This window comes from Centropristis striata, chromosome 1 (assembly GCF_030273125.1).
Source record: "Centropristis striata isolate RG_2023a ecotype Rhode Island chromosome 1, C.striata_1.0, whole genome shotgun sequence".
NCBI lineage: Eukaryota > Metazoa > Chordata > Actinopteri > Perciformes > Serranidae > Centropristis > Centropristis striata.
The window spans coordinates 11,582,053-11,594,689 of NC_081517.1; the positions used below are offsets into that span (position 1 = coordinate 11,582,053).

The window sequence follows — 12,637 nt, forward strand, 5'->3', positions numbered from 1 at the left end:
AAACCGGGTCAGCTTTCTGTTTTCTATTGAATTTCCTTCAATCTTGATTCTGTGGCTGGAATGGTTTGGATAACAGCATCCACAAACACTTTGACTTCAGCCTCACTGTCTTTTTTCTCCTGTGTACTTATACGTCCTGTGCACGTATATCCTACAGGAGCTCTTAACAAAGTGACTGCTGTTATCAGTTTCTTGCCTGGCACATGTACTATGTCGAACATGAACTTCATCAGCCTCAGTCTGAATCTCACCACTCTGGGAGGGAGTTCATCTAACGCTTTGGTGCTGAGAAGTGGAACCAAAGCCTTATGGTCTGTCTCTAGCTTGAACTTCAGTGCCAGAAGATAAGGTGTGAGCCGATCACAAGGCCAGGTAGCTGCCAAAGCCTCCTTCTCGATTTGTGCATAATGTTTTTCGGCCTCTGACAGGCCTCTTGAGATGAACATGATGGGGCTCCATGTTCCATCTGTCTGCTGCTGGCTGAGGACGGCTCCCAGGCCACAGGAAGAGGCAGCTGCTGATACGCAGGTCTCTGCTGCGGTTGAGTATGGCGCTAGTACTCGTGGTGAACTCAGTTCCATTTTCAGTCTCTGAAAAGCCTCTTTCTGTGAAATTCCCCAGCACCACTCATTCTTCTCACTGAGCAGATCTTTGATGGGTTGGGTGTATGATGCTAGGTCGGGTCAAAACTTGCTAAGATAATTAGCCATTCCCATCACTCTCCTCATACCCTCAACTCCGTCTGAATCAGGCATCTCCATGATAGCCCTGACTATCCCTGGATCAGGTTTAACTCCGTCTGCAGTGATGCAGTGGCCCACAAACATAATACTGTTTGTCAGGAACTCACATTTGTCATTCAGAGTGAGCCCTTCTCCCTTCAGCTTCCTCAGCACCTGGTGTAGTATTTCATTGTGTTGCTGCACGTCCTCTCCATACACAACTATGTCATCAGCATGACACACCACTCCCTTGCACCCCTCATGCATCTGTGACATACGGCTCTGGAAGTGTTCTGGGGCTGATGAAATCCCAAATGGCAGGCGATTGAATGCGTATCGTCCAAATGGGGTGATGAATGTTGTGAGGGCCCGGCTCTCCTCTGACAATGGGATCTGCCAGAAACCAGAGGTTGCGTCCAGCTTTGTTAACACCTTAGCTCTGGGCAGCACTGCTAGTGTGTGGTCCACTGCTGGTAGAATATGTCTTTCTCTTCGCAGCCACTTGTTCAGGTGTGTGAGGTCCACACACAACCGGATCTTTCCTGGCTGAGCCTTCGGCGCCACAACCATGCCAGCACACCGGGGTGTAGGCCGGGTCACTTTCGAAGTCACCCCCATGTCCTCCATCTTTTTCAGCTCTGCTTGCACCTTGTCTCTCAGTGGTAGAGGCACACAACGTGAGGATGACAGGGCATAGGGGATAGCATCAGGCTCAAACTCAATTTTGTAGGGCTCCTTTAATTCCCCTAAGCCTGAAAACACTGTTGAATACTGAGCTTTACAATCTACTGCTTGAACGGCATGAATACGCCCTATTAGCTTTAGAGCTTTTATTGCAAGAAGACCCAGCAATGGCTTAGACAATCCCTCTACAACATTAATACATTGTTCAGTTGTGTTCTCTTCAAGAATCAGCTCACCATTGAAACATACTCAGTCATTCAGTCTGTGATTTCCCGGTGCATACAGCACCTTATGTGGCGGTTGCAATATCCCATGCTTTTTAATGGAGTAGTTGCTGTTTGAGATCGCTGTAACACTTGCTCCTGTGTCCAGTTTGAAAGCAGTACTTTCCCCATTCAGGTTCAACATTTCAATCCTTCCATTCCAATCCAAAATTTCATCCTCCTCTTCAGAGGACATTTCCCCTAAGAAGGCAAAATCAAGCTCTTCCCCTCTCACCATCTGCGTGCGTCCCTGTGATGTCATGGACTCCACCAGTTGACCTGCATTTCTTTGCAAAGTGTCCCTTTTTTCAGCACCTTCTACACTCTGCATAATGGGCGGGGCAGTCCTTCCAGAGATGTTTCTTTAAAAGTCCACACCTGCCACATTCAAACGTTTTTGTGTCTGTTTGCTCTTTATCTGCTTTCTGCCATCTCGTCTGCTTTTTCCGTATTGTTTCCACGTGTACGGTTGTTTGTTCTGTCCCACGTAACACTGGCTGCTGTTTTTTCACCTCGGCACTCTGTCTCACGATTTTACTGACGTCAGGTCAGGATCCAGTTGTAGGCTCTCTGAAAGCTTAGCGTCTCTGATGCCGACCACGATTCGGTCCCTTATCAACTGTTCCCTCAGGGCCACGAATTCACAATGTTCTGCCAGAGTGTGCACTGCTGTTATGAATGACTCGACACTCTCACTGTGCTCCTTGCTGCGTCTGTTGAAGCGTGCTCTTTCAAAGATTATGTTCCGCTTGTTGACACAATGTCTCCTGAACGCCTCCTTGACGACTTCGTATGACCCCCTCTGTTCGTCAGTGAGGATATCTTCGGCCTCATCCCCAGCTGCATACATGAATGTATTCACCTGAAACTCCTGCAACTGTTTATCCAGGCGCAACGCCATCCTGTAGCGTTCAAAGCGTTTCAGCCATTGGAGGAGTCGAACTTGCCCGGCAGAGCTAACTGTGAAGCTAATTGCGGCTCCACTCCTTCGCTGTCCATCTTCCCTCTTTCTTTATTCTTTCTCCTTTCTTTCTTCCTTCTGCTTCACTTCTGACACTGTTAAGTCCAGTTTGATACAAACAATAAAAACACCAGAGAGTTTTACTGTACTCAACGGGCTCTTTACTAAATACTTCCGGCGCACCAACACAACAGGTCCGGGTAACCCCGAAGCCCCAACAATAGTTCCCTTTTATAGTTAGTCAGTTAGTTCATTAATCAGTCAGTTAGGTAGTCAGCTTTTCGGTAAGTCAGTCCGTTAGTCAGTTAGTTAGTTCGTCAGTTCGTCAGTTAGTTAGTTAGTTAGTCAGTTACTTAGTCAGTCAGTTAATCAGTCGGTTAGTCAGTCAGTTGGTTAGTCAGTCAGTCAGTTAGTTAGCGATTACTTTTCTGTTGATTACAACTTTCCTGAATTAGAAGCTAACAAGCTAATGCTGATTTTTCTGGCATCAGTAAGTTAATGTTTGTCAGCTGACGGCTTTCTACAAAAAAAATTGTGTGTGTGTAGGAGCTAAGGGAGCGTGTTCTCAGAGGAAAGTACCGGATCCCTTTCTACATGTCGACTGACTGCGAGAACCTGCTGAAGAAGCTGTTGGTGCTGAACCCAGGGAAACGAGGCAGCCTGCAGGTAGTCATAATCATGTCAGAGAAGAGATGACAAGTTCTTTTCTTGAAACTAAATTTTGCACTGAGCCGTGTTGGATTTGAAAATGCCGACACCGGTGTTTGTTCGTTTCACAGCAAATCATGAAGGATCGATGGATGAACGTCGGCTACGACGAGAAGGAGCTGAAAACGTACAACGAGCCAGAACAAGACTTCAACGACCTCAAACGCATCGGTCAGACACATTTCTATTTCTATTTCTATACAACTATTTCTTTCTATTGAGAATCAATAAAAATGTATAAACTCCCTCCAGACTCCTAGACCTTTAGAGCAGCAGAGAAAAATTCATGCTTTGATCTGGTTTCAGAAACTTTTGACATTTAGTAAATTTGTGTATTTTGTGCGATTTTATGGCAGCACTTGTTTTGAATCTAGTGTGGAAAGCCATCCATCCTCTGAATGCTCTAGCTCAACCAAGGAAATGTGAGAGCGAGGAAGAAAATATGTTGAAGCAGCAACTTTTGAGTACAAACACACTCAAGGAGAGAAAATCTGAGTGTCAGATTTTGAGTGCGAGAGAAGAGGTTTGAGAGAAGTCAGTAAAGCAATCAAGTAATCCTGCTCTCAAACTGAAAGTCCTGCTCGACATAGAAGCATTTGCATTTTTAACTTCTTTAACTCACGTCTGAACATGAACCAAAGCTCAGCTTGCTGTGTATTTCCTGCCCACTCAGAGCTGATGGGGACAATGGGCTTCCCTCAGGAGGAAGTGAAGAAGGCACTGGAGGGTCAGAAATACAACGAGGTGACAGCGACGTACCTGCTGCTGGGGAGGAAACCTGGAGAGGTTTGTACCTCCAGTGAAACGCTGCTGATTCCTCCACAGTCACACCTTTTATTTCAGTCTTCAGCATAGACGCCCTGTACTTCTTTGTCTATTTTTGTTACATTTAGGAAGCGTTTTGTGCACAGACAGCTCTTTGAATCACACACATATTGAATGTTTAATTTCTTAACCACGTCAACATTCAGTATGTTTACATGCAAACAAAAGAGGAAACAAAATTATGTCTTCAGTCTGACTCTGAAGTTGGCATCATGTAGCCTGACTCTGAAGTTAGCATCATGTAGCCTGACTCTGAAGTTAGCATCATGTAGCCTGACTCTGAAGTTAGCATCATGTAACCTGACTCTGAATTTAGCATCATTTGCCTGACTCTAAAGTTAACATCATGTAGCCTGACTCTGAAGTTAGCATCATGTAGCCTGACTCTGAAGTTAGCATCATGTAGCCTGACTCTGAAGTTAGCATCATGTAGCCTGACTCTGAAGTTAGCATCATGTAGTCTGACTCTGAAGTTAGCATCATGTAGCCTGACTCGGAAGTTAGCATCATGTAGCCTGACTCTGAAGTTCGCATCATGTAGCCTGACTCTGAAGTTAGCATCATGTAGTCTGACTCTGAAGTTGGCATCAAAAAATATTTTTTTTTTCAATCAAGCTTCATCCAGAATATAAATGGCAGATATTCACCTTGTGAAATTCTGTGACTGTGACTCTCTCCACCAGTTTGAAGCCAGCGAGTCCTTGTCCAGCGGTAACCTGGTTCAAAGGTCACGACCTAGCAGTGACCTCAACAGCTCGGGCCAGTCCCCAGCCCACTCTCGCAACACGCCGGCCGGTCAGAAGCAGCGCCGTTTCAGCGACCACGGTGAGTTTCTCTCTGTAATCAGGACGGAGACGATCGTCAGAACGCAGCGTTGACCCTGGATCTCTGTGCTCCTCTGTCTCGTGTCTCAGTGGCGCCCTCTATCCCCCCGCCTGTCTCCTACACCAAGCGTTGCCATGCCAACAGTGTGGAGAGCGACAGGAAGGACGAGCCGGCATCACCCACGGGAGCGCCAGACCGCAGGAGGTCAGCCACCGCCTCAGGGGTGAGAGCATCCAGATTTAGGTTTAAACAGGGGTCAAAGGTCGAATAGCACTAGTACCTTTCAGTGTAAATCATAGGCGGAAATCCCGCCCCAAAAATCATTGTAAATAAGAATTAAAGCTGATTAAAGCTGTGAGCAGTGATGAACAGGACCAAGCAGAGTGGAGTTGCGGGGGAGCCAGCCACCCTGGGTCCAGCGATCGTCGGCCACCACCTCTGAAAAGAGTGTACAACAAACGGGCGATGAGTTATGAAAGGGGGCATGGGCATGGTGTCAATCGGCGGAGCAAAATAAATTGGCTTTTTTTTTAATGAAACAGTTTTTCTTTTTGTAGTTAAAACATTTTGGGTTATTTTCAAAACCGTTTTTGCTTGAAACATTTTTCATTAAAAACGTTTTTGGCTTACCACTGTGTGTTTCAGAGCATCACTCGCAGGAACACATACGTTCACGAGAGGACGAGCGCTGAACGCCACTCAGTCGCTCTCCCCAATGGGAAGGACAGCAGGTGAGAGGAATTCTGGGAGATTGTTTGTTTCACGTCGTCATTTTCCAAATCCGTAACTAATCCATCTGTGTTCCAGTTTACCTGAGGTACCTGCAGCTTCCCCCTTGCCCTCACCGGGGGCCACCATCTCCTCCACTCGCCCCCGCCACGTGAAGTCCATGTCGGCGTCGGGACATCCAATGAAGTCCTGCCTGCCCCCCATCGACGACAACGCCGAATATCAGAGGTGAGCCGCCTGTCGATTCAAAACTGCCCAAAATTTTGCATTGAAATGAATGGGATGGCCGAAAAAAAATGAGCGGAAAAGAACAATAATTGGAGACTTTTAAACGTCTACTTCTCCAGCATACTTTCAGCTAGAGACTCCATTTAAACCTTAAACAGTAGACACAAGTCTTGTGTATCGGTGTATTAATCCATGTTTCGATAGGTCATATAGTTTTTTATCAATCCCTGTTCAATGACCATGATCATTTTTGGAGAAATTCTGAGATTATAATGGGTGTGTATTGCACAGAATGATTGTGTTACAGTGTGTGATGTCATCGCCAGAGTGTAGAGGGAGAGAAAAAATAGTCAAAAAATAAATTTGAAAACTGCGCTCCAGGCTGCAAATTCCACTCAACAAAAATAATTTATACATAGAAACGTAGGAAAATTTGTCTTCTCACTCACAATCCTCTGGTAAAGCTGTCAGAGTTATAGTTTGGGCGTAGGACGCACAGATGCGCCACCAACACGCACCAACAGCCTCATTGGCTCCCATATTAAAAACGAAGGAAGATTTCTGAAAAAGGGAGATGCAACAGTTTTTTTTAGATCGCTCTCACAATTTTTTTTATTTTTCTTAAAAAACAAAACATATCTAGACCTTCAGGAAGAACTCAGGACGCTCGAAGTGAAGTCGGATCATTGATAGGTATTATGTCCGGAACATTCGGCAGTTTGTGGCAGTTAATTTTGTTGATTGCTCTGCTCTGATTGTCTTTGATCTCTGCTCTGATTGCCTTTGATCCTTTGATGTGATTACAGTTACAGATACACGCACACGCACACGCACACGCACACACACACACACAGGTAACTTAATGCGATTTTCGTTACACACACAAATGCACGCGTAAGCGTGCACACTCCTCCAGGTACACGTTTCTCACACACACACACACACACACACACACACACACACACAGACATTTTGAGGTTAAAGGGCATAGGTTGCTGTATAAATAAATACTTGAAAAGGAATGCTTGTTGTAGGTGTGCTCCTTGTATATAATATAGTATCATAACATTACTAGTATTAATTGTTTGAAATCTCTGAAGAATCTCATCATAGTGTACACACAACGGCAGTAGCCCCCGTGGCCCTTTCAGAATTTCCCCAGAGGAAATTTTCTAGTTTTCATTATTATTGGTCAGTTTTCTGTCCTAAAACCAGTCTAATGTCATGGGCTCCTTTTTGACCCCTGAGGAGCAATGGTGTTATACTTTTTTATTTTTGATGTCATCTAAAAATGAACAATGCTTTCAAAACATAAGTTTCATTAAAGGCTGACATAACCTACTCTGTGCATTCCCATCAAGAAATTATTATTTCACTATAACTATTAAAAAAATATTCGGGTTTTATTACTTTTTTTTCTCTTGAAATGAGGTCTAATTTGGTATATTTGAATAAAAAATAAAATTGACCAATAATAATGAAAAAATATGAAAGTTTTTATGGTGCTGACACACAAAACATTAACACAAGAAAGTTAACTGGTTTTTAAAAATAATTTACAGATTAAATTGAAGAATGCTTTCATCCTATTTGGCTAATTTTATGGGTTTTAAGTGACTAAACGGTTTTGGGGTCTCATGTAGCATTGACGTTGACCTTTCGCCCTTTTTACACCGCAGCGATCTGACAACTAGTGTCGCCATGTTTGTTTGCATTACATGCACATGTTTTATTTGAGCCCTTGTGTTCTGATGGATGTTGTCGCCCTCCCCCCAGCTCCCCCCAGCAGCCTCCGGCATCGCCTTCGGCCTACAGCGTCACCAGCAGCAGCAGCACCACGCCGGACCGGACCCGGTTCCCCCGCGGCTCGTCCAGTCGCTCCACCTTCCACGGAGCACAGCTTCGAGACCGACGACCCGCCACTTACAACGGCCCTCCGGCCTCGCCCAGCCTGTCCACGCACGCCGCCGCTTTGCTGGCCACGCCTCGCCGCGGCACCTCCACCTCGCTCATTGGGAAGATCACGTCCAAGTTTGTACGCAGGTCAGTCAGACGGGAAGTCACGGGGAGGCGCTCGCCATCACAAGACTTCCTGCCAAACTCAGTTTGTTTTTCTTTTATCAAAAACAGTTTTTGTTACATTTTTTATATGAAAAACGTTTTTCTTCTTTTATATTAAAAACATTTTGTTTTTTCAAACGTTTTTTTTTTTTTTAAAGAAAAGTAATTGAACAGTTTTTGTTTATATTTCTTTTATTAAAAACTTTTTCTTTTTTAAATAAAAACAGTTTTTTTTATTAAAGACATTTTTTTGTCTGTTTTTTTGTCAATTATAAACTTTTTCTTTTTTTAATTAAAAACTGATTTTTTTATTGATAGTTTTTGTTAAATTTTTTTAATTAAAAACGTTTTTTTTAATTAAAAACGTTTTTTTTAATTAAAAACTTTTTTTTTTTTTTTTAAATTAACAGTTTACTTGTACTACCTGCAGGAGTTTTTCAGGCGAGCCCAAAGAGGAGGGCCGGGACTCGAAGCCTCGAGCCCTGCGCTTCACCTGGAGCATGAAGACCACGTCCTCCATGGAGCCGGGGGACATGATGAAGGAGATCCGGCGGGTCCTGGACGCCAACAACTGTGACTACGAGCAGCGCGAGCGCTACTCTCTGTTCTGCGTGCACGGCGACGCCCGGCAGGACAGCCTGGTCCAATGGGAGATGGAGGTGTGTAAGCTGCCCCGCCTCTCGCTAAACGGCGTCCGCTTTAAAAGGATCTCTGGCACATCCATCGCCTTTAAAAACATCGCCTCCAAAGTGGCCAACGAGCTCAGATTGTGAACCACTTCCTGTTGTGACCCAAGGAGGATGCCACGCAGGGCCAACTGCTGTATGACTCTGAGAAAATGCACATTATTATACTCGACACACTTAATATTTAATGTTCTCACTAAATGTTTGCCAGTGAAACCAAATATTAAAGCTGATGGTGCAGCAGATGAAACCACCTTTTCTCCAGCTGATCACTGTTTACATGCACTTCAGGTCCAGCTGCACAAAGCATCTTCATCTCCTCCTCCAGTCAGAAAATGTCCAGCTCGTCACAGCTCTGTTAGAGACTCTACCGTTAAACTTTCTCTCAGTCGGCTGAAGAGAAGAAAAGAGGGAAAAAAAGCTATCATTCTAGAAGACTTTAGTGACAGAAAGAACAAACTAAGTCAAATTTATCCAAAAATAACAAACATGGAGCAACGAATGTGGACGAAACTGCAACCAGAATAAATTCAACAGGAGTTAATAAATCTGACAGTTTATCTGTTCTGGTCAAAAAAGAGAAACTAATCCCAGGAAGGATCCACCAGAACAGGTCCAATAACGTTTAACTGCAGTTAACTTTCACGGCTGCAGAATCACAGGGAAATTTATACTTTTGGTTCTTTTTGTATTTAGTCTGGTTTGATTTCACAGAGCAGAAATGTGAGTGGACCAAATGAAAAATAAAAAAGATTTGCAGAGGGTTGTGTACAGATGCAGCTGGTTGGAAATAAAGAAAGCAACACGGAGCTGAACGCTGCATAAGAATCTGTTTCTTTACCTCGACTCCACTCTGATCTGACCTGCACCGGTCCTTTCTCCTCCGCTCTCCAGGCACTTTATAAACCTCTGTGTTCTGTGACTTTACTCAGCGTCTCCCGTCTGTGTTCAGTAAACAACAGGCATTTTTTCTCTCGTAAATTTGAGATTTTTTTCATAATTTTTTTAAACTTTTTTTCTCACCAATCAATGGGAAAAAATTCACAAATTTACAAGAAAGAAGTTACACATTTTCAACATAAAATAACAATTTTACAAGAATAAAACCCCGGGAAAACACTAAAACATTTTTTAGAAAAAGCTCACATTTACACGCACTAAAACCGAGACATTTATGAGAAAAAGGTTTTTTTGTATACTTGTGATTTTTTCTCAAACTTTTTTTTGTTAATTTTTAACATTTTTCCACTAAATAAGTGATTTTTTTTTTCTTGTAAATTTGTGAGTTTTTTCTGGTGTGTGGGTTTTTGTGTGGTGACCTTTTGACCAGTCAGCCCTCTCCCAGTCCTGTTAATCTGTCTCACAGCTCGTTCTGCTGCATGTCCTGTAACTGGGTCGGATCATGTCACAGTGACCGAACCGCTCAAGGGTCCCAAACCAAACGGAACAAGGATTTAACCAGCAGAGTTCCACTGAGACGGACTAAACTTTGGGCTTTGAAGGCGTCCATAGTTCCAGCTCCTCATTAGGTTCGTCTCACTGTCAAGAAATCTCTGCAGGCTGCAGAATAAACATGAGTATTTAATTATTGCTGAGGGATGTTGAGCTCCTCTGTGCAACACTTTAACACACCTGAACACATTGATCAGGACCAGACCAAGAGAAGGAGGAGACTGGAGGAGGTTCTGTGCAACAGATTATATTTGAAGGTTTTCATTTAAAGGACAGTCTTTGTGCAGCCGGGCTCTGATTCTTCCACAAGATGTGACCTGAACCTGTGGACTTTGTGACTGGGTGAAGCTAAATTAGCTGTAAGCTGTTGAGGGAAATAAAAGTCTGTTCTAATATACTTTAAGTGCATGTGAGTTTATTACCTGATCTGAAGTGCATGTAAACAGTCGGTGACCTCTGCATCTCTCCTGGTGTCTCAAACAAAACTTTACATGCTGCAATCCCAAAATATTGAGGCTGTGGTTATAAAAACTGGTAAATTAATCCAAAAGTTTAGTAAGCAGACGCTGCAAGATGTGGATGTTTGTAGCGTTTGAAGCACTAATTCATCCGCACAGTAAATTATTAATAATCATTATTGAAACACAAAACCCTGAAAACCATGTTTCCTTTTTTAAACACTTCCAACAGAAAAAGATCAGAAGCTTAAAATTGTGTCAAACAATAAACCAGATGGTGTAAAACAATCAATCAATAAATCAAAAACAGGACTTATGTATTTATGACGGTTTAGGCCGTACCTCGATCTCCACACGCTGACAGATGTTCGGCTCCACAGAAACATCTGGCACGCCGTCGGTGGAAAATGTCTGTTAAATTTCCAGGAACTTTCCATGGGAAGTTCAACCGGGGAATATTGGAAATATTCAAAATAAAAAAAACATGACATTTCAACAGATTTATTAAATTTTTTTTTATTTCATTGAACAACAAAAACTAGTTCTGGGAAAACATATTTTTAGTCCCATTAATTCCTGGTTTCAGCCACCAGGGGGCGGAGCTTATAACAATATCTGCTCTTTTGAGGGGATTTTAATATTTTTTTTCATGTGTGAATATTAAGAATTAAATTGCTCTTTGAAAGGGTTTACGTGCATTATATTCCTGTTTTGTTATGATTATATCAGCGGCATTAATTGCAATAATAATGTTAACGCAATAATCTATAGGACGATTGGTCGTCTGACAGAAACAGTTGTGTTGACAGGTTAGTGTCTGTAAACACTGAAGGCCTGCTGAACGTGCTGCTGTGTGTTCAGACCAAAGCAGCAGTTTCTCTGTATATGTTGGTCCGGAGGGTTCTCCGTCACTCCTGAAAGTGGAGAACACGGTTCTGTTCGTTGTAGCTCTCAAACCCACAAAAAGCCTCCTCGCTGTCTGATGGGAGAGAGGAGCGAGTATGGCGCTGCCTTCATGTCACGTGGGAAAGACTGCAAATCTGAGCGCCTTACTTGAACGTAGCCTTGCCCTCAGCTCTCAGACAGCAACCATGTGACCAACCGACCGCCGCTTCATCGGCTCGTCGTCAACAGGACTGTAGCAGAAGTCCAGCGGAGCCGTCATGGATTCATTTTAAATAAAAACCACACAAACTAAACGTTCTCAGAGTTGTTTGTGGCAGAAATTACTTCTGTTTGTTTCATCTTTGAACATCCGCCATCCAAACTCACTGTGGGCCAAAAAACAATGCAGAAATACAATAAATATCTGCAAAATCACATGTGAAATAATGAAAGTGATGGCAGTAAACATGTAATCAAACAGTGTTCCATTAGTTTGTTTGAGTTGATTATTTTAGCATCAAATCACAATATAATTAAATGATTTCTAAGTCAAACAGATGGAGCCCTTCTCCTCCCTCCAGCCAATCAGCATCCAGATCTACTTCTGCGCAGGAACGAGCTCGTCGATGTGTCCGCCGCCCTCCAGCCTCGTCTCCATGGTGACGAGCAGAGCGACCCCGTCGATAACCAGCTGGGTCAGTCCCGCCTCACTCAGGCCGAAGGTCGTCGCGTTGCTCACACGATACACCGCCGGGGAGTCTGGGAAAGAAGGAGACAGGTTTGAAAAGCAGAGCCGTTGTGTTCTGTTGATTTGTAGACAAAGAGACTTTATGTCTTATCTCCACAAAGATAAGCGGCTGGTTTCAGGTACCCGGCTGGAGAACGCTACTCAGAACCTTCAAGGTCCTGACCGGAGAAACTGAGGATCAGAACTTCTCCAAACAAAAACCTGATTCACACTTGGATTTAAACAAGTCTCACGGGCGGTCAGCGCTCGATACAAACAGTCCAAGAGGTTTTGTGATGGAACCACCTGCCCAGCTGGTCTGGGACGCATTGAACCACAAATATTCTGTAGACGCGTCCTGATGAGTTCAGGAAACATGGCGTCTCTGCAGGCCGCATGGTCGTTCTGCTCGTCTCTCCAGCT

The 12,637-nt window shown here is 43.7% G+C and overlaps 1 protein-coding gene across 2 annotated transcripts in view; it reads left to right on the top strand.

Annotated features, from left to right (window-relative positions):
* LOC131969583 (serine/threonine-protein kinase MARK1-like) overlaps positions 1-11,801 on the top strand; it is a 28,456-nt gene extending 16,655 nt beyond the window's left edge. For both annotated transcript variants that reach the window (XM_059330660.1, XM_059330666.1), the window contains exons 10-18: positions 3,177-3,296; positions 3,410-3,509; positions 4,012-4,124; positions 4,847-4,988; positions 5,078-5,211; positions 5,634-5,719; positions 5,796-5,945; positions 7,722-7,988; positions 8,437-11,801. In XM_059330660.1, coding sequence (XP_059186643.1) covers positions 3,177-3,296; positions 3,410-3,509; positions 4,012-4,124; positions 4,847-4,988; positions 5,078-5,211; positions 5,634-5,719; positions 5,796-5,945; positions 7,722-7,988; positions 8,437-8,779 — 1,455 coding nt within the window. In that variant the 3' untranslated portion in view covers positions 8,780-11,801. The remainder of the gene's footprint in view (positions 1-3,176; positions 3,297-3,409; positions 3,510-4,011; positions 4,125-4,846; positions 4,989-5,077; positions 5,212-5,633; positions 5,720-5,795; positions 5,946-7,721; positions 7,989-8,436) is intronic.
* The last annotated feature ends 836 nt before the right edge of the window (positions 11,802-12,637 follow it).